Genomic DNA, 27841 nt, shown 5'->3' with positions numbered 1-27841 from the left:
TTTAGTCTTATCAAACATCATATGTGTGAGTCACTGCATAACTCAAACTGGATCAAAAATGTATTTGTCTCTCCCCACTGACTGCTGCACAGTTTTTTTTTTTTTTTTTTTTTTTTTCGAAATAAGGTCCCATGAGGTCCACCAACTGGCATGACTTGGGCACTCTATGGAGAACTGAACTCTTCCTGTGGACCACCATGGGACAGTGGTGTGGGGATGTCAACCCGGAAGTTAGCATCGCCCTGTGTCCATGCCCCCAGGAAGAGCGGCAGGCTTTTGTAGTGGCCAAACCATGTAATTACAACATCACGTGATGCACTGGGGCCCATAACTAATTTTTCCAGAAGCTAACTGTAAAAGACTATCAGAATTTGAGCTATTTGGTCCAATTTTTAAAGTCTAGAAAAGCGGAGTTGCTGAACAAATCTCACAGAGAGTATTAAGTCCTTTTTCCTGTGCTTGACAGCTCAGGCTGACCGCTAAACTCCTGGCCTCAGCTCCCCCTGTTACCCTGCTGAGACCCCAGTTCATGAGCAACAGGCCCCATTATAGCGGGAGCCCTCTTCTTCTTTGGTGTTGTGGAGGACACACGGCCTATTAGCAGAGTGTGTTGTTCATTGTCTGCTGTCAGCTGTGTGGTTCCACAACAACATTGATCAGCCGGGAGGCCCAACATTAGTCAGTCAGCGTTGCCAGGTTCTCCTAGGAAACACCCCCCTCCTCCCCCTCCTCCACCTCCTCCCCAGTCACTGCAAACAGGTCAACTGACTGGCGCAGAGAGACCTTCCCAGGGAATCAATCCTCCACTGTGCATGGGCAAAAACAGTGAGGCAGAAAAGCAAAAATGTGCTAAGAAGCTCAAGCTACGTGCAAAAAAAAAGAATGTTTAACATACAAACATACTTCGGTATAAGCAGCACAACACACGTGCCTCGCTCTGGGTGGAGAGCAGGGGTGGTCTGCTGGATGTGTGAAAGTTTTGACCTCACTAATGCGTTTGGGTCAGAGGACAAACTATATAAAACACAGGAGCTGTCCATGTTTATGTTCCACTGTGTAACAGATCCCCTCTGGCTGTTTTTCTTGTATTTAAGGAGAAAGAGATCCAAATATGTCTGCCTACATTTACATATATTTGTATAAATACAAGGTAAATGTTCATGTTATGTTGTATGCATACTAATGCCATCATCCTACAGTGGTTGGAAGTAACATTAGTACATTTACTTACAATTTAGAGGTTCTAGTCTGGTCATTGTTGCTGGACTGTGGATTTCTTTGTGAAAGACTCAGGTTGGATTTTCTGCGACAGGATGTGACTTGTGCTGCATTTTCTCTCTCCGCTCGACCTGCTTCCACCACAACACAAAGTTCCACAGACCCCGTTTAACTTCGTTTTTCCATTTTATGCCCCTTTTTACTCCACTGCATTTATGTAACTGAGAATGTTTGGCAATTAGACACTGGTGGACGAAAGTGCCCTCTTGGATTCATCTATGGTAACTAAAACGTGATAAAGTGCCCTCTAGGGTGCCCTTTCCGTGCCCTGGTGCCCCACCGCATGCAGTTGGTGCCCTTTTAAATTTTTTTCGCCCCTGCCCCTCAAACATCCTGAGACTGCCACTGCGATGAGGTGATGTATCTATTTGTGGCTGTGTAAGATTAATAACTGTAATGTGTCAATGGTAAAACAAAGACACCCTTTGCGTTAGTGCTGTACAACCAGACTACAGAGCAGCTTCTTTCCTCAGGCTGGGAGTCTCCTCAATTCATCTTCAGAATGTTTAATTTCATGACTTATCCGTCTCAATCCAACCCAGTGACATGCATTAAGAATAACTCAAATAGATATATAGAAATATAGAGTTAAATTAAGACCAGTTAAAAACTACTTGCACTACGTTTAAGTAAATTATCACAGCAATCATGTAAGTAGAGATAAAACACACAACACTGTTAAAATAAAAGCAGCAGTCAAATGTCAGTTTTGGCTTGAAGGTCTGGGAAACGGCAGCACCCGAGCCTGGTACAACTAATGCATCGAGACGTGTCTGGGAAGGCCATCAGTGGGAGCGTGCCCCCCCCTCCTCCCGCTGTCTTCCATTCCAGTACCTTGTAGAGCAGCAGCTGTTTCTCTGCTCGGTCCATCAGGTCAGTTGTTAACTCAGTGCGTTGGGAGCTAGACAAGTGCGGATGAGAGCTTGATTCCAGGGAGCAACTGCGGGCCAACACGCTGTTCCCAGAATGTCAGAGGGGTTTTCGGTGGTGACAGATACAATGTGCGAGCTTCAGTCATTCTTGTTGATGCAGTGAGTGTGGATGAGCCCTCACACTATCCCTGACACGCACGCACCTCCTCCCCCTCGCCGTCAGCACACACTTTCACTAAAAATCATGCGTACTTTCGCCCATTTCACGCATTTCCACACTCCCGTACTTGCGTTTGGTCGATTTATTGCCCTGAACATATGCATTGCCTGCATACTCCCTTTCTCTGGACAGTGTTTCTCATGTAAGCATCTAAATCGCTCTCCATTGCAGAAAGTACTTGTCGTGGGACAGATTTGTATCCACAGCCAGGTCAGGACAAGGCTAAGCCATACATGGCCTTTCCATGACTCTCCCCTGATGGGCAGCTTGAGTATATTTGGGATCACTTCACTATTGTTTATGATGCTATTATGGTAATCGGGCTCTACAGTGACACCAGCTCCAGGACAGGCGGGTTCATGTGGTCTCCATTAAGCAGACACAAACCACCCTCCTCACACCTGACTGTCAAGGTCCTTCACATTAGCTCTCACATTCCTGTCGTCCATTAAACATAATTATGATTTTTCCTTGACTTTTCACCTGTGGCTTCATTTCTCAGCCTCCACTCCAGTCCACTTGTAATGGTTTTGGATGTGAGTTCTGTGAAGTTTCCCATCCATTTTGAGTGTGTTTGGTTTGAACTCATTGCCATGTTTCTCTAAATGATCTTTACATTTAATAACCCGGAGAGCATGCCAGTCTGCCTGTCGACCGTGGGCCTAACTCGGCACCCATTTGAAGGAACTTACTGTCAAACCGGTGCCAGGAAGCAAAGAGGTATAAGCAAGCATTTGTTTGAAACTGGCGTGTGCCCAGCTGCCTTCCTCAATCTTCCCTCAGGTTTCCCTTGGTGACTCTTTGTGTGCGAGAGTGCGGCCCGAGTGTGTGCCGGTGTGTCTGCATGTGTTTATGTGTGTGTGACTGAGAGTGTGCGAGTGTGTTTAGGAGGTGCTGTTTCCCACAGCCCTGATCTAATTCCGTGGTAACTCAATCTCCGTGTGAGCGCTTCCCGGCGAGTGTTCTCCCACCCGTCGACAGTCTCTCTCTGGCTGGCTGAGTGGCTGAGTGTGTCTGACAGAGGCCGGCTCAGTCCCATTGGACCCCCCCCTTCCCTGCCCTCCTCCTCCTCCTCCTCATCCCCCTCAGCCTCCGTCCTACCCACCCTCCCATCAGGATTGATTTACTATGTCAACCGTTGGGGCTGTCGGCAGCAGCGACGTTCGCAGCCGTGCCTGCATCCTGTGTGCACACCATCCTGACATCTTATACCTGTCATTCAACAACTGCTACAGTGGGGTTTGTGTGTGTGTGTGTGTGTGTAGAGTAGGAGGGGGCATTTCTGTGTATGTGTGTGTGTGTGTGAGAGAGAGATCATGCCTTGTCCATGCTTTATTCAAACAGAGTGGAAGTGCATGTAAAAAGGCAACTTTGCTGCATTTATGCATGAGCTATGACACATTATGTAAGACAGAGAAAATGCCACCCATGCTGCCCTTAAATAGCTCGTCTGACTGAGGGAAATGTCTCCCAGACTGCTTCCATACAACAATGTTATCCTATGGGCCACAGCTTCCTGCCTGTCCCCCCTGGTTCCAGCACCCAGGCGCTATATTGGGCAGGGACCAGACTGAGCCTGAGACTCATTCCCACTGTTTGACCATAGTCCATCCGCCTTCTCATTCTTAACTTTCCTGCCTTTGTTGGCATCCATTCTCCTTGTGCTTTTTGGATAGGTAGGATATGTTGACTTCCCTGTTTCTTTGTTTAGCGGGAGCTTTTTTTTTTTCTGAAGACAGCTCCTCAGGTTATAACTGACACCAGGATCTCTGCACCGGCTGCCAATTACAGGGCTTAGAGTCAATTACAGGCCATGAACGGAACGATTCGAGAGATACTTTGAACTCTTGACGTGGACTACCTTGAGAAAAATATGGATGAGTCATAAAGATCTATTTCATTAGCTTTTCATTAGCACACTCCTTCACAATGGCCCCTGACGATAACATTGTTCATATAGTTTACCAGTGTGCTGCCCATTACCAGTTAACTTGTGTGAGTCCACAATAGAGGGAAGGCAGATCACAAGACTGGTTTCCAAATAAGCGCAACAGGGGACGGCACGTGATGTCCACACAGAGAAAGGAGGACCACGCAGCGAGCCACTTTTAAGGCCACACATTGTGTTGCCACAGGAAAAACATTGTTTGCATATCAATGGTGTGTGTGTGTGTGTGTGTGTGTGTGTGTGTGTGTGTGTGTGTGTGTGAGGTAAGGTGGGAGGTGTTTGGGGCTCTAATTGAAATGTATCTCCTGGTTTACATCACGCAAAGGGAACCTCACAGGCACTGGCCATATGAATAATTAGTCGAGTCAAGCTGCAGGAAATTATAATTAATTCTCCCTGCTGTCTGTGTGTGTGTGTGTGCGTGTGTGTGCAGGCACATGATTGGTCACAGCCAGGGGAAATCTATGTTTTAGAGTAGTCTGTCTCTGAAGGTCAACCATGTTATAAGTGAGTCACCTCAAACACTCGGGCCAAGGTTGTTTTTTTTTTTTTGAGGGGTGAAGCTTGTGTGAACTTTTACATTTGCTTGATTCAATTTGGAATAAAATCTGATTAACAGTGAGTATGGCAACTTATATTTTAACACGGAACAGAGAAACAAAAAGAAAAAGTAAATTTATAGTGTGTCACAAGTTTATCAAAAAGAAATGCTGCTTTTTTTCCTTTTTTTTTGCGAGCCGGCTCCTTTCCCAGTGGATGCTCTGTGCCAGCTGTCTGCGCTGCAGTAAAGTACTGCTTTCCCAAGCTCCGACCTGTGGGAAAATCTGTTGTGGCCAGTAATTGATTCCGCCCTGCCAGCCCCATTACTCTCCACTGCAGTCAAACTGCCAGTGATCTGCAGAAAGCCTGTTAGCACAGCCCCTTTACTCTTTCTTCCTCTCTCTCTCCCACCCGCACAAACATGCATCAGAATCCCACCAAGTCCTACTGTTAATTCCATCCTTACTTCTGTCTGTCTCTATACATTATTTTTACTCTACAACCCACATGCCTTGTACAATTTTTAACCCTTTTTTCACTTCTCCTTTTTCCATATCAAGTTATTGCAACCTGGTGATAGATTTCATTAAAATCTTGTGCTGACAACAACAAAAGTTGTTCTTTGTCTCAAATTCACTGACATTTATTTTGAATTATTGTCCAGATCTGAAGGATACCAAAGAACAATGCTGAATGATAGATACATTTGTACAAATGATGCAAAAATATCTATAATTTCTAATTTCATGTAAAACTGAAACCTTAAACAAACAAAAATGTTTTACTTAAATCTTTGAGGAACTATAGATATGATATGTCACACTTTAGTATCTGCAGCATTTCAGAATGATCTGCTGATGAAAAATGCAACAAGATGCTGTATGAGTCCAGCTTGCGGATGGCGTACCCCACCACTTACGATGAATACTACTACTCTACAGTACAGTATAAACATCTAAAGTTATCTCTGTGCTTTTTTATATTTTGTAATATTTACCGTTCACTTTTGTACATCATTCTTTTTAGCATCTTTGATCACCTCACAGGTGTTTTTAACTAGTGAGATTAGCTTGTCAGTTAGCCTAGCTGGCTTCTTAAAAAGCTCTGCACATACACATGATAGTGGAACCAGCCACCTTCTTTCTGACCTGTGATTTCAATCCCTTATCCAGCAATAAAGTCGGAGCTTTACTGCTCGCTTTTAACATTTTTGGCAGCTCTCCCATGCACCGATTGGGAAAAACGTATCCGTATCGTCGTTAGCGTGTGGTTAGTTAACATTGCTAACAGTTATCTGTCTACAGTATATGTCTATAGTTACCTTGGGGCTTTCATCCATAACTTAGTTAAAATACTTTTCACAGTTTGCTTTGTATATATTGTTAATAGTTAACCATTAATTTTTGTATATGACCTATAGGGTTTTAATCTGACAAGTCATAGATGCCTTTGTCTAAAAGTTAAACACTTATTCCATGTATCTGCTACTATCTGTCAGTCATATGTCCTTGTGAGTTAAAGATGATTTGAACTGACAGGAAAGGTTAGAGAGCACTTGCCAGTTTACCTGGGAGATGTCACAGATATTGATGATCTCTGTCATCGTCTTGAAAGGGATGGATGTGTTGGATATTTGCCTGCACAGCCGCACGGCAGAACCCCCTCTGAACCCCCTCCCTCAAAGTTCGTCATGAAATATTAAGTGCAGTCATCTGCTGAGACGGTCGACTTAATTGTCACAGCCTAACACTTGCCACATGTCTAAATAAAGGTAAGTGCTCTCCCCCTTCCAATTAATCTTCAATTAGGGGTTCTGCTCTGTGCCTCTGCTTTTGTGTCCTGCAGTCTCGGCTCAGCAGGTGGGGTGTATCTGGACTGTGTGCGTGTTTGTGTGTAAAGGGTTATATGGGGATTATCAGGCCAGCGATAACAGGATGCTTTCTGACACATATTCACATGATGAATGTCATGGTGTCTTGCGACTATCACTTCCTATCACATTGATTACATGGCAACACTTTGAACACAGCCAATATAAAAGATTTTGAAGAAAGGAGCATATTATGTCGACCCTTAGAAAGTAATCGTTCCATGTTAGATGCAGAGGGACATGGGAGGCCTCAAGCCGAGTGATTTATCAGGGATTCTCGTGACTCTGGCAGGCTTTATATAACTACCAGCTGAGGGATGCACTTTCCCATGTTGTAAGGGGTCAGGAGGCCACCCTCTAAGCACTGTGGCAGTTGCTTTTCACACAAGAATTCCAGCCCACTGTTGGGGGATCTAAGAGAGCATAAAAGAGGAACGGAGAATCATACAGTACGCATCGCTTTAGCTCCTGGTGAACCCTCCGCCCACTGCCCTCTGCGCCCGGTGGCTGTGCCCCCATGGGCCGCTCTCCCCGCACCTCTCCCTGTATTGACAGAACAAGCAGTGTCTCTGTGAGAGGCAGTCACCCCCCGCCCTCTCTCATCCCTCTCCAGCCCCACCGTCGGTGTGCTGCAAACCAGAAGCCTGAGGCGCAGGGAGCGTGTGGGATGAAGGGATGAGAGAGAAGATCAAAGCAGGAAGCATGAAAAAGCTCAAAGCACACAAGCAAGAGGCACCTCTCTGACCTCCGCCACACACACACACACACACACACACACACACACACACACACACACACACACACACACACACACACACACTCTTCCTCCTGGCTAGGCAGAACGATTGGCGCCCACTCTGGCCCCTGGTTCCCCCTCATCCAGCAGCCGTGCAAAAAGGCAAAGAGGAGAGGGCACATCGCTCAGGTCGTGTGAGCCTCTCAGCAGATGGTTGGGACCTGCTGGGAACCAGACCTGAAGTGACGCCTGGCACACACACACAATTCAAGTTGATCTTTCTTACAACAAACTTGAACATATCTCCCTGACATTCTTTTTTATTTTACAATTTTACAAGGTTTTAAGTTTACTTTGGGATGTTAAGGTTTTTAAAGGGCCATTGTGTGAAATTTAGGGGCAGAAATTGAATAAAATGTTCATAATTATGCTTTCATTAGTGTATAAGTACCTGAAACTAAGAATTGTTCTGTTTTTGCTATCTTAAAATGAGCCTTTCATATCGACAGAGAAAACAAGTCCTCTTCTACAGAGCCCACCATTTTGCCCTGCCGTGTTTCTACAGTAGCCCAGAGTGGACAAACAAAACACAGGTTTTTGAGGACCTTTCAGATTTTTTTGTTTTTAGCCGGAGGGTGAGACGAGGGGTGTTCAGTTGGTTGCAATCAGCAACCTCACCACTAGATGCCACTAAATCCTACACACTGGACCTTAGACTGCATGACTTTTTATTGGTATTCAGAAAGCACTTTTTTATTGTAAAAATCTGATGTAATCCAAGAGATGGCATTAAAAAAACACTTCAATTGAAGAAGAGTGTTTCACAAGAAAAATCATGACTCAAATGCATCAGTGTGAACACATTTTTAGGTTCCTGGACAAGCCAGCAAGCAGTTTCCTGAAATTGAATACATCATCTCTGGGGTTTGGTTAAGAAATGTAACAGTTTATAGACATGTCTCAGCTACAGCACATGAAAGCACCACTGAATGGATATGTTAGGATTACACAGAATAGAAAAGAAAGCTTAAGCTTAGAAAAAGGGAATACAATGAAATATATTCAAACAAGACCTGAGAGTAGGTGTGATTAAATGTGTAGTCCCCTTTTTATTTTGTGTTAATTGTGAGGCAACAAATCATCTGCCAGATTCTCACCGGCTGCAGAGGGTTGCAGCAAAGTTCCACTGTGGATACTTGACCGCAGTTTTACCTGCCGCCACATAAAGATGTAGTTTAGGCTCATAACGAGCCCAGTCAGACTTGCGAACTCCCCCTTGGCCCTGAGGATCCTCTCTCCATTATTCATGAGTCCTCAGGTTGGACCCTGGGAACAAGCTGAGCGAGGCCCTGTGTCAATACGAAACACTGGCCGCCACAATGGGCTCTGCCTCCAACTACACTGTTGACAGACACCAACACAAAGGAGCTGAAAGGGGTCCCCCTCCGTTCTCACACAAGCTGAAGAATGAGTCAGTGTGCTGCCGCTCAGAGCTGTGTTTGTACAGTATATACAGCTTTTGTCCATGGCCACTGTTCTCCCATCAATGGGGTCTGAAGTGTTGATGAAAACCAGGAGGGAAGGACTTCTCTGTGGCTGCCAGTGAGAGTTCATGTTCATTAGATGGGCTCTGCGCCTGCTGGACGGCACCTGTATGTACGCAGAGCAACCCCGGGTGACAGAACAACAAGTAATCGGCTTATTGGATGGGTAAACAACATTCCATGATATATCACAGCCCACCCCTCCTTCTGTGTCTAGCACATCATTACCGGCTGTCATTGGAGCAAATGAATAATTAATGCGTTTTGCACCATGAAATCAAATATTGCAGCCATGTGACAGTCTCATTAAGGCCTTTCTGCATGACATACATTGATTCCAGTTTCATATTGACGGCTGATTTTGCATAATACATCAAGTGCACATCTGCCCTGATAAAAGGGTGAATCCACCTCAAAAGGGTTAAAGTTATACCCACGCTCTTATAAAAACGAGCAGGTCCCTTGAAACGCTAGAAACACTGCGACTAAATGTATGATGGCATGCAGAACCTGGTGCCAAACAAAATGTTTTCTTGTGCATTGTAGAGTGGATTAAAAAAGGGGACATTTCACTGCACCCATATTCACTGTCAGCAGCTCCATTATTTGTTAATTTATTATATAACTGAAAGAGGTTTGCTATTTTTGTCTGAACTATTTTCAGCTTATGATGGCATAAATAAGTTGTAACAAGGAGCTAAACGCCATCATCTACAACTCAAATGCTTTATTATGGCAGTGTTTCATCTCAGAACAGAGCTGCATGCTCACACGAGGCTCCTGTCCTGTGCATATCATTTATTGACTACATTAAGCTAGAGAATGTACAGTTTAAGAAAAAAAACAGTCTTGCACCGTTATACCATGAAACCTGACTACTTTCTCTTGTTTGAAGGCTTTCACCAACCATTTCACAACTCCCAGGCAGTGATAAATCACTTTCAAGTGATTTTATAGAACAACACTTTGATCCCAAACACCGTCTGACAGACTTTCTAGCCTCAGATGTGACAGAATTGTGCGGTTTGAGGCAATCAGAGGAAGATGTAACAACTCACTCCATTTCCACCCACTGAGGAGATACAGTATGTCACAGGGCACTCATCTGATCTAAATCTGATTTGCTCTGAGCATCTCCAATCATTTCTGTCTGAAGACTCTCTTCCACTTTGATCTCTTTGAGACATTCAACGGCAGCATCCGGAAGCTCTTATATCAACTCAACAGACAAGCCACATGACAAAAACCACAAGATTTATGGCTGTTTTTTTTTCTTTTAATAGTTTGATGAACAAACTAGTATCACTATCTGCATTTTGTACTGTGCTGGGTTTTGGAGAGTGTGTGAAATAAATGAAATCTCATCTATAATAAAGTGGTGAGTCTGTACTTGTTGACCTCTTGTTGTCTAATTATACAAAAAAAAAACCCCTACTAGATCAAGGGAGCAACTTAAGAAGCAGAGCAAGATGATAAACTTTTCGTGTTTGAATTTTTGGTCACATGCAACTTTAAGAAGCTTTTGTCTCAAAAAGCCAAACGTAAGGCCTAGTGCAATGTATTAATAAGACCATTGGAAGGGTTAGACATTTGGACACAAATCCACCGATATCTGAGTGTTATAATATTTGTCTACACTGCAAATCTAAAAATATTTCAACGTTTTACTTTTTGCAATTCTGATTAAATGTCAAGCAATTCAATTCTGAATGCAGTGGACACACTCTCAGAAAGTTGAGAAATATACATGTGGAATAAATATAAATACAATGATGAATGTTTAACTTAGGAGATTTGCTTCAGCACTTTCTTTTTTTTTTACAAACTGCTTAGAAAAAACTCTGAACTAGTGATCAACAGAACCTCTAAGAACTATTTTATTTGCTCTTCACAGGCGACATCTACTGGTCAAAACCAATATTACATTCACTGAGAAGAGGAGGGATGCTGTTTGGTGGCACATGGTGAAGAGAAATGTAAAGTTTGAGCAAGTTTTAGACAGATAGCTACAGAAGAATTCATTTCCAATTAGGGTTTGCATTCTGTTGTAAATGGGAAAGACATTAGAGCTACATTTGAATGTAATAATAACTCTGTATGTCTTCTTCTTTTGTTCTACTATCCACTATGTCATCCTAGATAAAGCATTTTCCTTGTCTGCAGAATGTCCTGATTTGTTTTCTATGTCGGATGAATGTAAACTTCAGTCCCTGAGGAAATGTTTCATTTAGCCCAGTTTGTGGTGAAGGAGACGTTCACCCAAAAATGAAAATTCAGTCATTAGCTACTCACCGTGCCTGCTAAACAACTGAAGTAGATGGGGACTTGTTTTAAAACGTAAAAATACATATGGCTCGGTGTGCAGTACTGCTTTTGGTTAAGCAGCTATAGTGACAATTTTGGCTTTAAAAAGGATGTAAATAATATCTTTTCAAATCAATTTGGGATCTTGGGCCTTCCAGAGACAATTGAAACAGAATTGTTTTGTGGACTACGAAATTTCACATGACTTTCCATCTGCGTGATGCTGAGTAGATAATGACTGAACTTTAAGTTTTATACAAACTTATAGTTTAAATGCTTACCATCTCCGTAGGAAGAGGAAGGAAGCTTGATGGGATGAAGACACAGTCTATGCTTCAGGTGTGCCTAAACAGTAATGTAAGGAGCCGGACTATGCTCATATTTGGTTTGACATTGTTTGACATGTATGGAGGTGTACTATATCTGTTCTTTAACCTTCATTATATTATTACATTATTGCTCTTTGTTATGTGTGGTGTCTTGCAAGCCTATGCAGGGTGTGCACCTTTTGTTGTACTTATGTGAGGGTTTGTTGGTGGTGACTGGAATACTCTTTATAGAAAGAGACAGCAGTATGGAGACGGATAACTTCTCGAGCAGTGCAATTAACTCAAACCTATAAATTTAGGTTAATTCACGTACTTGTGTAAAATTTGATGTCTCTTAATCATGATGTTTTCTTTTTTTACTGCTAATTATCCTGTGTGGCCTGACCTCTTCCAGGTCACCACTGTGTGGAGGTTGTGTGACTCGGGCACCGCTTGGCGATGCCTCGGTCTGCTCAGTCGTCCCTCTGGATCCACACACTTCACATATATTATATAATTACTTGTATTAGATATTCTGTCAATGCAATTTGTAAGCTGTGATTTTGTTGTTCTGTTCTGTACATGCGACATCTATTGCATGTCTGTTCATCCTGGGAGAGGGATCCCTCCTCTGTGTCTCTTCCTGAGGTTTCATCCATCTTTTTTCCCTGTTAAAAGTTGTTTTTTTTTCTGATTTGCACAACAAAGCATAATGAATCTGGCTGCTCAAGATGTCTGATAATGTTACAATTAAGGGAATTAAACATGAAATATGTCTGAATATGTCTGAATCTTTCCCTCTGCAGGAGCGACATGCAGCCACACACTAAATCCCATCACAGCAAATGACTGCAGAGCTCCTTCCTCCTCCACACTGAACGCTGAGGTCAGCAGACTGCAGCTATCAAACATATAATCAAAAATCTGATTTAAAGACACGCCCCCTCTAATCTGCTCGTTTCCGTGGCAACGCCAACACCGGCTCCTGATTGGCGGCGCCGCATCAAGCACGTGTCTTGAGCAGCCTTCAAATATGTAGTGTGGTCCGAGCGTCGGTCCCACCGCGCTTCACTCAGCGAGACAAGAAAGCCCGAGACATCTTGTGTTTGTGCTGCAGACCGAGCTTCATCTTCTCCATCATGGCTGAGCAGTTTGTTGGAAACTGGACTCTGACTTCCAGCGACAACTTTGATGAATACATGAAGGCAATCGGTAAAATTATGTTTATTTATTATTATTAGGCTACAGGTTTGATTGATTTAAAGGTCGGCCCTTCAGGATAAGATCAGAAATCATGCAGAAACGCCATCCTACTTCAATCTCCTCCTTTGTGTTGCAGGTGTGGGCTTCGCCACTCGGCAAATGGGCAACATGGCCAAGCCTAACCTGGTGATCAGCGTGGACGATGCTGGGCTCATCTCCATGAAGTCTGAGACTACGTTCAAGACCACCGAGATCACGTTCAAGCTGAACGAAGAGTTCGAGGAGACCACTGCAGATGGCCGAAAAACCAAAGTAGGCTCATCTTGTGTTGTGCTTTTTATAAACACTTGTTTTTCTGCAGTGCTTCTGATGTTTTTTTTCTTTTTAGACCCTCATCACTCTGGACAATGGCAAACTCGTGCAGCTGCAGACGTGGGATGGAAAGAAGACAACACTAGAGCGAGAGATCCAGGATGGGAAACTATCAGCTGTGAGTAATTGAGTCGTTTTTGGATGATTTTCTTTTAAATGTTTGCATTGAAGAAAAGCGAGGATTTCTAACATTTGAACCTTGTCTCAACAGAAATGTATCATGGATGACGTTGTGGCAGTGAGGACCTATGAGAAGGCAGCTTAATACCCTTTTGTTAAAAGTTGTTCAGCGTGGACCTCCTGTTCCATTAAAACACTAAATGCACTGATCTATTGCCAAACTTGCAAATAAAGTTTGAACTGTGATACTAAACTGTTACTTTGCATGAGTTTAATTTAAGGTGCACATTGTGTTGTCTGACTTAACCTTTCTTGAATGAACCCCTTTTAATTCATGGGAAAGACTGAAATGCTTGTACACGTGGCAGCAGATGGGAAGCTTTGCTAAAACAAAACTTAATTCAAAAATTGAGTATTCAATGCTAAACACTTTAAAAGCCAAACTAATCGCCTGAAATGGACAAGAACTTTATTTCAGCCATAATTGTGCTCAATCTGCCACAACGCCTCTTAGCATGCATGCTAAGGTCGCAACATTTAAATGCAATGGCAAGAAGCCAGTATACAAAGCTAAGCAAGTCAGTCTTCTGATCTTTAATCTGTTCGACATGTGGCTTTACAGAAGCCTTTTGTTCCAAGAGAAAGCAACATGTCCTGGTATCAGAGCAGCGCTCTTGTGACAGGGATGTGGTTGAATGGGAGGTGGAAAGGCCAAATCCCTGCTTGGGGTCAGAGCAGTGACCCCTGATTTGTGCCAGGCCTCTTGTCTTGGATGCACAGACGTGGAGATCAAACAAGTGCACATAATTTGTTTTAATTAGGGTTCTTTGGGGCAGTAGGTTGAGGCCCAAATTCTCTGAAAGATTTCCTGGCTTTATTGAGTGATTGTGACCCCGGGTGGTGCTCAGGCAACAATGAGTGCTGACTAATGAAAAGCTGATTCGTTGTCTTGAGTGCCGCTTTGTATAAGGCCATGCCACGTGAACACACAAACATTGTTTTAGACACTATACATATGTCATGAGAACATATTATTTTTGTTAATGAAAAGTAAGTCTCCTGAGAGGACCTTGGAGGACCTTCAGCTCCACCAAACTCATTTTAGGTTACTGAATAACCTATTGTTAAGGATTAAGCTTACTTGGGGTGGTGTGAGTGCAGGCTTTAAGAAGCAGACGTCCTTTGAAATGGCTTTACCCCATTCAACACAAGCACACCATGAGCTTGTGAGTTCTGAGAAATCATTCTGGTAAGTATTAGCTGCTTTGTTGGAAGGACCCAGTGGCCCCAACAAAGATTTATTTCAGTTTTCTTGTGATTGAAAAAAAACATGTATCTATTGATCCTTATTAATAATCACCTATAACAATTTTAAAAAGCTGCATCAAAAGTTACAAGGACCTAGAGTGATGTCTCAAACTGGTTGAGTCTGACTGGTAGCCAACAACGTGAAGCTGCAATCAATTCTTCTTCTTTTTTTTTTCCTTTCAAAAACTAGGCTACAATAATTTTCAAATCATTGGCTAATATTTTTGTAATCATAGTTGGAGCTGGCTTCGTCCAAACAAGTCCATTCTGGAGCCTTTTGCTGTGTGAATTATTACATAATGTGAACTTGAAGACCCCTAATGTATATCTCACTGCAGCTTATATCTCGCAGAAACACTACCCCCTCGCGGCTGAATGTTGTAACAACAGGCACTGCTTGGACAGTACCACTGTATCCTAAAATAGGGGTGCTGCAGTCATATTTTGTCGTGGACAGCGGCTTGGTGAGAATTTGTCTGTCTTTTGAAAAAAAAGTTTTTTACTTATCTTAAACTAGAAATACTTCCCAACACTATTTCTGGATCAAAATGTTCGCCCTACATGTATCTTTACTACGATTACCAGATGAAACCATCCGGAACGACGTCGTACGTGACGCGACGCCATCATCAAACATGGCTGACAAAGAAAACACAAACATGGAAGTCGATCAGGAAAAGAATAAACCCTTTGCTAACAAAGTTGAGTCACTCGTTGACGAGGTGACCCAAAGAATAGGCAACCAAAACGATGTCGAAGGCAAGAAGAGCGCCGGTGAAAGCCGCGCCACGACGGAGTACTGCGAGCAGCTGCAGGCGTGGATGTGGCAGTACTACACTGGATATGTGAACTGGCAGAGCTGGATGGCAGCGTCAGCCATGCCCTGCCCTTATTACTTACACCCAGCTGGGAGCACGTCGACTGTTCCTCTTGATATTAACTCCCACAACTGGTATAACGGCCCGTTTGGTCCTCCGCTGTCGTCGTATCTACCTGCCGTCACCTCCACAAGCAGCCGTGCAGGTGAAGCGGCTGGCGGGGCTGCAGTGACCGCTCAGCCGCAGCAGCTGCCGCAGGAGAATGGGAACGCACAGAGACCAGGTGAAGGCTGCTGGATTTACGATGACCTTTTATTCTCCAGGTTGTTCAGATGTCATGTTGTGGACAAGCAATAGATTTTTTTTTAACGTGTATGAATCACAGGGAGGGGTGCCTGAAGGTCTGACAGTAATTCCTAATAGGGCTGGGCCACATATCGACATATTATAACCTTATAACCTTAATATATACTTTATAAGGTTATCGTTGTAAGAGACTGTATCGTGATATGGTGCAATTGTTGTCTTTTCCTGGTTTTAAAGGCTTCAATTTCAGTAAAGTGACCCACTTAGTCCTTATATCCACATTACTGATCATTATATATCAAAACAATTCCTTGTGTTGATATTTTGTTTAAGTACAGATAATATTGACACTGAGGTATGTTGTCAAAAATATTATGATATCTGACTCCCTGTCTTCGCATTCATTATGATTTTTGAAGAGGTTTGAAAATATCGAGGTATAGTTCATCACGACACATCCTAAAAATATTCCAATATTGATTTAATTCAGTATCGCCCATCCCCTATTCCATATCTTAACAAGTTGACTGCAATGAGCTCCGATTTCTCTATGTAGGCTACAGGACACAATATCCACTGTCGTGTGTCAGCAAATAGGTTACAGGTAAATATTTGTGTAGTATAAACTATACTAAACAAAATGTAAGATACAGGCTGATGATTTCACCTCAAACTTAGGGAAAACAGTAATAGACTTTATAAGAAGTACCGAGTGGCAACTAGTGCTGCACGACATTGGAGAAAACCGACATTGTGATATTTTCTGCAGTATATATCATATGAAAAAAAATACAGGATTTTACCAGACAAATGAAATAGCTCAATAGAGGCAATGTACGTGATGTCACAGTAGGTTGAAGTCACTATGGTTATAACCACTGAGTGGCAGAAAGGCTACTGACTGAACGTGGAAAGTGGAAATGGAATTTTAGACATTTTTGCAAAATGTATTAAAAAGGAAAAACTGAAAATATCACATTGACAGAAGTATTCAGTCCCTTTATTTAGTTCAAGCACCTTTGGCAGCGATTACAGCATCATGTCTTCTTGGGTATTATGCGACAAGCTTTGCAACCTGGATTAGGGGATATTCTGCCATTCTTCTCTGCAGATCCTCTCAAGCTCTGTCAGGTTGGATGGGGACTGTTGGAGGACAGCCATTTTCAGGTCTCTCCAGAGATGTTCAGTTGGGTTCAAGTCAGGGCTCTGGCTGGGTCACTCAAGGACATTCACAGAGTTGTCCCTAAGCCACTCCTGCGTCTTCTTCGCTGTGTGCTTAGGGTCATTGTCCTGTTGGAAAGTGAACCTTCGACCCAGTCTGAGGTCCTGAGCGCTCTGGACCAGGTTTTCAATAAGGATATCTTTGTGCTTTGCTCCATTCAGCTTTCCCTCAACCCTGACTGGTCGCCCAGTCCCTGCCGCTGAAAAAACACCACCAAAGCATGATACTGCCACCACAATGCTTCACCGTTGGGATGGTATTGGGCAGATGATGAGTGGTGCCTGGTTTCCACCAGACATGATGCTTAGAATTGAGGCCAAACAGTTCAACCTCGGTTTCATCAGACCAGACCATAGTTTTGTTTCTTACAGTCAGAGTGTACTTTAGGTGCTTTTTTTCAAACTTTCACTGATGAGGCTTCTGTATTGCCACTCTGCCATAAAGGCCAGACCGGTGGAGTGTTGCAATGTTGGTTGTCCTTCTGGAAGTGTGTCCCATCTCCACACAGGAGCTCTGGAGCTCAACCAGAGTGACTATCGGGTTTTTGGTCACCTCTCTTACCAAGGCCCTTCTCCCCCGATTGCTCAGTTTGGCTGGGTGGCCAGCACTACTTAGAGTCCTGGTTGTTCCAAACTTCTTCCATTTAAGAATTATGGAGGTCACTGTGCTCTTGGGGACCTTCAATGCAGCAGAAATTTGTTTGTAGCCTTCCCCAGATCTGTGCCACGACACAATCCTGTCTCTGAGCTCTGCAGGCAGTTCCTTCGACCTCATGGCTTGGTTTTTGCTCTGATATACATTGTCAGCTGTGAGACCTTTTATATCATCAAATCATGTCCAATCCATTGAATTTACCACAGGTGGACTCCAGCCAAGGTGGAGAAACTTCTCAAAGATGATCAAGAGAAATGGGAGGCACCTGAGCTAAGTTTCAAGTGTCATAGCAAAGGGTCTGAATACTTATGTCAAAGTGATATTTCAGTTTTTCCTTTTTATTGAATTTGAAAAAAAAAACTTTGTCATTATGGTGTATTGAGCCTAGATTGATGAGGGGAAAAAATAATTTAAACCATTTTACCATACAGCTACAACAACAAAATGTGACAAAAAGTGAAGGGTACTGAACACTCTCTGAATGCACTGTGTTGTGCCGCCATAGTGGCAACCATGGCTGTCTCACAATTTTCCAGCAGATATGTGATAGGATCATTAGGAGCAGACCCAGGGTAATTTTTTCAGTTATAGATAATTGACATGGATAGCGTCCATTTGATGCTGACAGTTATTGATAGGAAGAATGCCATTTTGGATATCTGCAATATATATCCAGTATAGCTATTAAATGTTAAAATGGCCTACTATATGCAGCCCGGTTCCAATATCTAAGCCTCCCTAGAAGCATAAATTCTTATCGATTATGAACAACATGTTCATCAGTCACACGTGGCTGTAATGTTGGGTAGTTTGGCATTTAATGTACTTACTATTGCTTTTTTGCTATTTTTCACCAGGTCGGGAGTATAGTATTCCTTCACCTCTCCAAAGACTCATGGCTGAGATGGTGGATTTCTTCATATTGTTTTTCATCAAAGCAACCATAATCATCAGTATTATGCACCTGAGTGGAATCAAGTGAGTTTATTTAATTTCTGTTGATGAAGTTTATCAGTCATCCAGGTCATGGTAATTCCATGACCTCTCATCCAGGAGCTCTCTTCTCTTCAAGACACTGAAACAAGTCCATTTGCCTACAATATAGCACTTCGAAATATTTCATTTCTGTATGTAGTGGTGGTGAAGTTCTGTTTTTTTGCCATCTCTTAAGAAAACCAAACTCTAATTGAAGAAACACAGAGACACTGGAAAAAAACATGTAGACACTCTTTGGAGAAACAAATGCTCATCTTTTTAGATACATAGAGACACTTTTTTGAGAAACACAGAGACGCGCTTTGGATTAATATCACAGAAATAATTTCCTTTGCTTTTCAGGGATGTTTCCAAGTTCGCCATGCATTTCATAGTGGAGGAAATAGATGAGGACACATCGATGGAGGAGCTACAGAAAATGATGCTTGTTGCACTTGTGTACCGGATATTAGTGTGTTTTTATGAGGTGAGTTTTCTGCATACACTATCCAGATTATAATACAGGTAACATAATACAAAACAGTGGTCTCTTCCTTAACTGTCAGCTGGTTCTCTGTAAAGGTTGAAAATGCATCCATGCAGTGAAGTTACAGCTCCTATATCATTCTCCCTACAGATTGTGTGCATTTGGGGAGCAGGAGGAGCCACTCCAGGGAAGTTTCTCATTGGACTCAGAGTTGTAACATGTGACTCATCGGTTCTGGTTCAGCCTAACAGGGTTCTTGTCGTGCCAGCAACTAATGTCTCTCTGTCTGCGTGAGTAGTTAAATTTAAAGGTTATCTCTCAACAGTTTCATAACGAATGCAACCCAGCTTGTCTCTGCTATTCCTGTTGTAATCGCTCTCTCTGTCCCCCTTTACAGATCAACTGTGCGAGCCTTGAACAAGAACTTTTCCATTGCCTTCTTTTTCCCGGCTTTCATCACACTTCTGTTCTTCCAGCACAACAGGACTGTGTATGACATGGTAGCTGGTACAATCGTTGTCAAGCGCTCCAGAGTCAGATGACGTAGAAGAGCCCAGAAGAGAATCTAACTGTAATGCTCAGCAGGCACCGCGTGATGTTTTTTGTAAAAAATGGCTGCAGAACTCGGACATGGTCCTTTCCAGGTATCGTCAGAACACGCAGGAGCGTTTAGATGTTTGCAGAGTTTGATACGCATCAGTATGAACTGTTTCAGTTCCCTACTACTTGTGTTTGGTTTGTCTCAGACACGTACTGTATTTCTGCATGTATGTCTACATGCTGCTTTCAGAATCTGTCCCTGTGCCAAATTGATGTCTCCTTCTGAAGACAGGAAAAATGACGGTACATGCTACCTTTTCAGTAATACTCAGATCAAGGGCAAATGTCTTGTATCACTCAGTATTTAAGTCGCTAATCATGCATTTATGAGATTATACCTTTAGTATCTCTTTGTATTAAAAACATGTCTTAAGAGTTGTATGCTCAGACTTTTCATTTTGGGGTTGTTGACCTTAGTCTCTGCAGCAGTGATGCACCACGCTCAGCCCTCTAAGCTGCTGAAGTACTTTGGTTTTAAGGCACATTTTAATGTATTGAAGGGAAATGTAAACCTGACCACAATTGCTCTTCCTTTACTCTGAACTCAGCATGTGTGTGACGGAGAAGTTAATGTATGACACCTTTTATGTGATTAACTGTTTTTTGCATTGAAGGAGATTAAATGAAACCACTAATTCCCCTGCATGTTTGAGATGTCTGTCTTTTAGCAGTTTGTATGCTGTTTGATCATTTCCACAGCAGTTTGATACTAACTGTGAACTTCAGCATTAACTAATTAATGTTCCATTATATTTACCTCATGTAATGGGTGCATATATCAGTTTATGTTGTAACTAGTAAAATTTATGTTGTATATCACGGCTTAATTAGGACAAAATTCACATACCGCAAAAGTATACTAGACAGAGACACAGATGGGTGACGAAGGACAAACCTGAATAAATGCAGCTTCCACAGTGGGCATGTGGGGTCACTAATGACTTAAAAAAGAAGATGTCAATCATAATCTGTTGCCTTCAGTCACTAATTCTCAACCAAAGGCGAGCTCTGTTATTTGTTTTAAATCAATCAAAAACGCACTTTTTCAGTATTACGTTCTCTTGAATTTACTAATTCATACCTCGCTTGTCATTATCACTCCATCAGTTTTACTTTAAGTTATCACCATCTGTAATTTTTCTTATTTTAATGTCTTTGTTAAGCACTTTGTAACCTGTTTTTAAGAAGTGCTATCTAATAAAGTTTTTATTGTTATTTTGAGTATTATTATTATTACTGAAGCAAAATATAATAGATCATGTAGAATTTATACAAAGGTGCATTAAAGCTGCTCTGGAAGCTTGTGGTGACTATGATGGTTTTTCCATGTTATCACCCATTTGTATGTTTGCCTTGTACTATGTCCAGCACTCAGTGACTACATTGTGAGACAGTAAGTTAAAGATTTTGGCGGAATTGCTCTCCTAATTGGTTATATTTATTATGCACTATTCATTGAATTGACATCTCAATCTTTAACCACCAAGTATGAGAGATCATAGATGTGATTGCGACAAAAGAAAAAAATTAGTAATTCCCACTGGGTAATGTCCTTAACTTCCACAGCAAAGACTTATATATTCTACTCTGATTTCTTTATTGATGGGTTTTTCCCCAGATAAATACAGTATAATAATATTCATAATATAATCAATTGACCCTATAATATTATCATTGCAGTCCGTAACTTCAGTAATTTCCAATATATTATTCTCTCTGTTCTCGTGTCCTTGAAATCCTTTAAAGTGTGAAAGATTTAAGGAAAAAAATCATAAAAAGTGAAAACTGACAACTAGAGATGGGTGATTAAGTGATTGAATTAATATATTTCTTGGAAAAATAGAAATGAAAGTTCTGTTGATATATATATTTTTTTACTTACGGTTACTAAATAGGCTGAACTCTGCTGTCTGCATGTGTCTCCCACACATTCAAGCCTCTCTCTCTTTTTACTTGTCGTCTGTAAGCTTCTTTAAAGCGTGCCACTGCTCACTCTAGAAATTCTTATTGTTATAACACTAATTAACCAGGATTTATGTCTCAAACTGTGGCTCATCCTTGAATTTGAGGGAATCCTGCTAGGAAAGTCCTTGAAAAGTCCTTGAATTTGATGGAGAAGAAGGTGTGGGAACCCTGCATAGACAGATTACTAACCACACAGTGATCACATTCTTAGTTACAGGAGTTTGGCTCCATCTAGTGTGTGCCTGTCGGTCAGACATCACATTGCCTGAGCTAATGCATCATGGAGAATAAACCCACAGCACTGTTACCCGCATACAACCTTTCTTGAACAAAAAATCTGTCTGTGTGTGATCCTCGTTTATCATCACAGAAAGATAACGTCTGCCCAGAAATTGAAACACTCTGTACTAAACCGAGGGGGACGTCTTGAATCAACTTCACAACATTTCTTCCATTCTTTAAGGTTTCCAGGCATGTCACATGTGCTTTGAGGTCGCTGTTGAAGCCCCAATTGTTGGCAAGTGTTGACGTGGTGATTGTGTTAGGCCCACTAAGTGGCATCTTCAGCTGACAGCCACAGATGGTACTCCCAGATTACAGAGCAACCCCTCCACCCCGCCCCCCCCCTACATGCTGCTGCCATGCACCATGCCATTACTGTAGGCATTGGAATAATATAACTCTTAGTCGTGAAGGGTTGTATGAGGACCAGAAAAGTGTGGGCAGACACTACCCACTACCATTACTGCCCCATAAACTGATGAGTGAGTGTAGCTGTATTTGGAGTAGAGGCATGTTTGTAATCTATTTTTGTATCGACAGGCTCTGGCTCGTATCCACAGAGAACGTGCAGGAGGAAGATTTTAGGAGAGCTCAAGGGAGCACTTATTACTATAATTTATGAGGGACGATTGTGTGAAGCCAATGCATGTTGCAGAAAACCTCACAGCGTTTGCAGTAAAATGGCAATCAGTTATTATAAAAACACAAATAATTTATGTAAATGACAGTAATGATCATCCTTGTGTCTATAAATAGGAATGTGGTGCTCATGGTGGCAGCAGTAGAATTTATTCCCTCTATTGCCACTGACTGCAAAATAAAGGCACATTTTTTTCTACGAGCTAAACATCAAATGCTTACTTAAATTATATATTACCTTAGAGTAAGAGGGGAACTCAGATGTAAAGGAGTGAGAAGGACTGAACTGATAGTGCACCATCTTTCCCTGTTTTCTACTCCTGTTGTTTGATGCCATGCTTGACAAATCTGGTTCCTTTCGGCCACATGGCATGCCATACGGTGTCGAGTTGGTGAGGTGTCCAGTCTGAGTTCCTGCCACCCTCTCTGGCTCTTTTAACAGGGAGTCATCTACAGGCAGCATGGAGGGCTCGCAGCTTTCTCTGACAGCCATGTGTCCGTGTGTGGACAGAGCCATGTACAGGCCAGAGGGATGAGGTAAACAGTCTGGGCTCAACTGGATTAAAAATACTCTGAATGACACACTTCATGTCCTTAAAGTCTTTATTTCTGCATTAGTTCTAGAAATGGACAATTAGTTCCAAAATGGCAACTGGCACACACACACACACACACACACACACACACACACACACACACACACACACACACACACACACACAGCAGCAGGCTCCAGGTGTTTGGAAGTCGTGAAAAGGTGCCGTGAACTGAAATGCTGCTAAGTGTTGTTGTTGTGTGTCTGTGCCTGTTGGTATTCCTCTCAAGTGGAGTCAGTAATTACAGGCTGGCTGGGTTCTGCCAGAGTGGAGAGGGCTGTTGATGAGGAGGAGACCTGTTGACTGGGGAGGGATACAAACGCCTGCTCTAACACGAGAGATGTCATGGGGGATGAAGGTAACACAGGCTCACATATAAATGCATACAATTTTTGGGATTCTCTTTTACTTAGACCCATGTTGAATATTGAATCATGTGGGGTACATTTTTATTTATAAGGGGCTGTATGAAAATTATAATTAGGGATAATGGGATAAAAAAGGAAGGGAGGGTTGTGTATTTTTTTCTTTTTGATGAAAGGAGCATAGTCTGAAATATTTGCAAGAGCAGGGGAAGGTCTTTTAACCTTTTTGCTCACCGGAGATTTATATTTATACCCTTACCTGAGCTGTACATATTTGCCAGCTGTACCCGGCTCATTTAGTCACTTCAGACAACAGTAATAACTGTCCAGAACGGTGGCCCTGAAAGCTCAACCTACTGCAGATATTGTTTACACAATTTTTGTTTGTGTTAAGTTGCTAAGCTAAAAGCATTAGCACACACCACGTCTGAAGTGGGTGCTCAAGCTAAACAGTGCATCAAGGATGTAAATAAATGTCTTTTGAAATCAGTTTGGATTTTCTGTTTTTTTTATGTTTCAAAAGAAGTCCCCAAGCAACTTCAGTTGTTTAGGAGAATGCTGCAATGCTGTTTTGCTTTGAAACTCCAGAAATTATTTGTGGACTACAAAACCTCGCCCAACTTTCCATCCCTGTGGGGATGAGTAGACAGAGACTGAATGTACCTTTTTGGGTGAACTTATCCTTTAAGAAAACACATGAAAATGGACAAAACATAAGTAACCTGAGTGAACATTTAGAAAAATGCTGTTAGGGGTGGCAACACAACCAAATACAGAAACACTCTGCAGTTACACATAAAACAAGCGGGTATGAAAACTCTGCAAATAGCACTGATGACAAGAGAAATAGTTTCCAGGGAACACTAAAAAGTGATGCACACAGGCTAGACATGCTTGTTGTTGCCATGGTCTGTGACTCATGAAGTTATTGAAGTCAGCTATGTGGAAGTGTTGTTGGAAAATTAGCTAAAGTTTTTTGTGTGTGGCAACAAGCGTCCCAGCCGTGTGCATCACTATATATTGTCCCCTGGAAACAGCTTCCATTGTCGTCTGTGCTACTTGCAGCATTTCTCCATTTGTTACTGCTTTTTTTTTTTTTGTCTCAGGATAGATGAAATGATACACTATTATATATGTGCCATCATTTCTAATATACAATCAGGTGGATGTTGTGAAAATGATTCTTGAAATTATTATTACATTGAGATATTAGTGAGTAGGATGTTGTAGCTTTGATCTATGTCAAGGGGAGGATCCATTTAAATGTTTTGATTTTCACACAGTCCCTAAGCTTATTTAAGCTGAATGTGGGCATCATATCGACAGTGCATCATTTGGGGGTACTGCCATTTACAAAGCCAATAAATTATGAATGATCTCATTTATTGGAAAGAGAAAAAGCAAGAGTGAGTATGATATGAATAAACTCATTTTCCAGAATAGTACGCTGCCTGTGCTGGAGTTCATTTTCCTGCTATAAAAATAGACGTGAATAAGAGCCGAGTACAAACTCAGGATGAGTGATGTGGAATCATAAAGAGAGACAGTGAGTGTGTATGTGTGTTGAGGGGGAGCAGCACAGCATTCATACCAGTTTCTATGACATAACATTAGGTTTCTGCATGTTTGTGTTTTTCAAATACTGTTGTCAAGACAACCATGGAGGCTGCATTGGCTACTGCGGAGAAATTCAGCTTTTTCCATCTTTCTTAGAAAATGTTGCTTCAGGGCAACACGATGTCTGATGTACATTTGCTGCATATATATGTTTAAAGAGAAACCAAATGGTAGAAATTAGCTTGAAATGTTTCTGCCTCCCGGTATCATCTCAAAAGCGACTTGTCCACTTTCAACTTAGCCCCTGCAGTCTCTCTAATGTCATGAGAGAGTATGTCGTGTTTCCACTTCACCACTGATTCCGACTAAGGAGGTGCTGAACACATTTGCCTGGCAACAGCTGCATTATTTACAAAATAATCCACACAACACACTCAGTAGCCTACCTTTGCAGAAGACAGCGAAACAGGCAAAGAGACAGCAAAGGAATGAAAGAGATATTTGTCTCAGCCCTGCCTGATATAGTGATGTAAAAAAGATGCCTTGATCACTCACACTCAGACTGCAGGCTACTGCCCCACAAAGTCAAAACACAGCAGGGCTAAATATTTGGTCAAATTAGTGTTAAAACCAAAAAGTTTACTGTTGTTATATGTTAATGTTTGGTATACTATATGAAAAATACTATGGCAAATAAAATAACACATTTTGGGGGAAAAGCAGCATGTTACATTTTCAAGAATATATATATAAAAAAACAAAAAAAAAAACTACAAACTATTTTCTGTTATTTAAATGTATTGTGATGCTATAACACCTAGGTAATTGAGTTTACCAGATTAATCGATGAGTTGTTTGGCCTATCAAATGTCAGAAAATAAATGGTCAAAAATGTCTATTAGTGTTTCAAAAAGCCCAACATGACGTCCTCAAATTTCTTGTTTTGTCTGGAAAGCAGAAAATATTAACATTTAAAGGGTTGCGCCACCAATTTTACACATTAAAGTGTGTTTATAGGTTTTGGGGAGTACTACTGTATATGTGAGAACAGTAGTATGAAGCCTTTTGTGGTTCCAGAGGAAGCTGCATGCAATCTGATAAATTGCCTCCAATGATGTCACTCAGTGGCTATGTTGCATTGTGGGTAATGTAGGCACCTGGTTTTGAAAAGCAGCCCATTGTAACATTGCACCTTTAACCCTGTTGAACTCAATATGGAAATTTTTAAAAACAAATGATCAAAATCAATACAGCAGTAACAGAGATATCACCTTTTTATTCCAGGCATTCTTTTTCCCTTTCAAAACCTGGTGCCTACATTACCCACAATGCATCTTAGGTACTGAGTGACATCACTGGAGGGAATTCATCAGATTACTTGCAGGTTCCTCTGGAGGTTTTATACTACTGTTTCCCAACTCTTCAGAAGACTAGTACTCCCAAGACTTGTAAACACACTTCATTGTGTAAAATTGTCATTGAATAGAGATTTTATAACTTACATATTTGTTGTACAGTTGGCTAAGAGCATTCAAACTCCACACTACTTCAGCTTCACAGTTTCTCACTGCTGTCTGCCTCTCTCTAAGGCAGTGTTGGCAGGCACAGTGTTTTGACTCTTTGGTTGTTTGTAAGTCTAAGAGCCTAGTTTTTACTATAATACTGTATAAATGAATTACTGTGTTGCAGCAACAAAATACTTAATTTCCAAACTGCTTTCAACGTCACATTTAGTGATATATTGCCTATGTTTGTCTGAATTTCTTTTAATATTTTACATTTACTCACCTTGGGACTGGTTGGAAGGGATAAGGCGTGGTGCAGCATATGAAGATGAGATGTTTGTTTGAATATTGTAATATGACGCAGAATCCTAGCTGGACAACATTGATGACCACATTTGTTATGTCTCTTTTTATCTCTGTATGTCATTATGTTGTGATATCTTACAGCATAAAGATGATTTGGAAGATTGGGTTGGAAATAAAGCATGAAATGTAAAAAAGAAAAAAAAAAAGAGAAAAAGAAATATAAAATACTAACATACTTGTTCTCATCAGCAAGTATTAATTTCCTTTCATAATCAACATGATGTTGAGATAAGCACAGTAAGGATCAATGTACAGCATCAGAGAAGTCTGTATAGTGCCCTCTGTTGTGTGAATGTGGTGTTGCACCTACTGCACAGTGGGAGGAGTGGGAAGGCTTTCACTGAGGTCACTGAGGTTATTTCAATGATGGTCAGGTTCCTCGCTTGAATAATCAAATCAGGCACTTAGAAAGGGAACAGTATGGATCCATGGTGATCGCTTGTAACTTGAACTCTATAATGACATACAGCATGTTATTAAGGGTGACAGATATTAATAAGGGAGTTTTCTTGGCTTAATTGTTAAGCCTGTTGAAACGCCCAAAAAGTCTCCAGCAGACATTTCTGGAAAATAAGATAAAAAAACAGTAACTCTTCTTTATGACTACACATTGCGCTCAATTATGTATACATTATTTGATGTGTTTTTGATTCATCCGGTTCATGTGTTTGAACAAACTCTACTGACTTCCTTCAGTGGCTGTACTCCTCCTCCACAAATCACCCCCACCCAAGCCTTTAGTTGCCTAAACTATGTTCTGGAGATGTGCGTAAGCAGTGGCTTGCTATTTTCAGCTGAATGAAAAGAGTCTTGGCACTTGGACTCAGGATGAAATCTGTTTTGTTCTGCTGAATTTGGCTTACACCGCATGCACAGTATCT

The 27841-nt window shown here is 41.7% G+C and overlaps 2 protein-coding genes across 2 annotated transcripts; both read left to right on the top strand.

Moving 5' to 3' along the window:
* The first annotated feature begins 12661 nt into the window (after nt 1-12661).
* fabp4b (fatty acid binding protein 4b) lies at nt 12662-13568 on the top strand. The gene is made up of 4 exons (XM_084357007.1): nt 12662-12832; nt 12960-13135; nt 13212-13313; nt 13407-13568. Exons 1-4 carry the CDS (start codon nt 12760-12762, stop codon nt 13458-13460), a joined length of 405 nt encoding a protein of 134 aa, XP_084213133.1. The 5' UTR covers nt 12662-12759; the 3' UTR covers nt 13461-13568.
* A 1663-nt stretch (nt 13569-15231) lies between these two features.
* Nucleotides 15232-20501, top strand: LOC311259271 (protein FAM8A1-like). Its single transcript, XM_084356311.1, has 5 exons — nt 15232-15724; nt 18481-18601; nt 18962-19085; nt 19236-19375; nt 19483-20501. Exons 1-5 carry the CDS (start codon nt 15259-15261, stop codon nt 19625-19627), a joined length of 996 nt encoding a protein of 331 aa, XP_084212437.1. The 5' UTR covers nt 15232-15258; the 3' UTR covers nt 19628-20501.
* Nucleotides 20502-27841: the final 7340 nt, after the last annotated feature.

This window comes from Pagrus pagrus, assembly GCF_965226575.1.
Source record: "Pagrus pagrus genome assembly, chromosome: 7".
In the NCBI taxonomy this organism is placed as follows: Eukaryota; Metazoa; Chordata; class Actinopteri; order Spariformes; family Sparidae; genus Pagrus; species Pagrus pagrus.
This window is presented reverse-complemented; position numbering and strand designations above follow the sequence as displayed.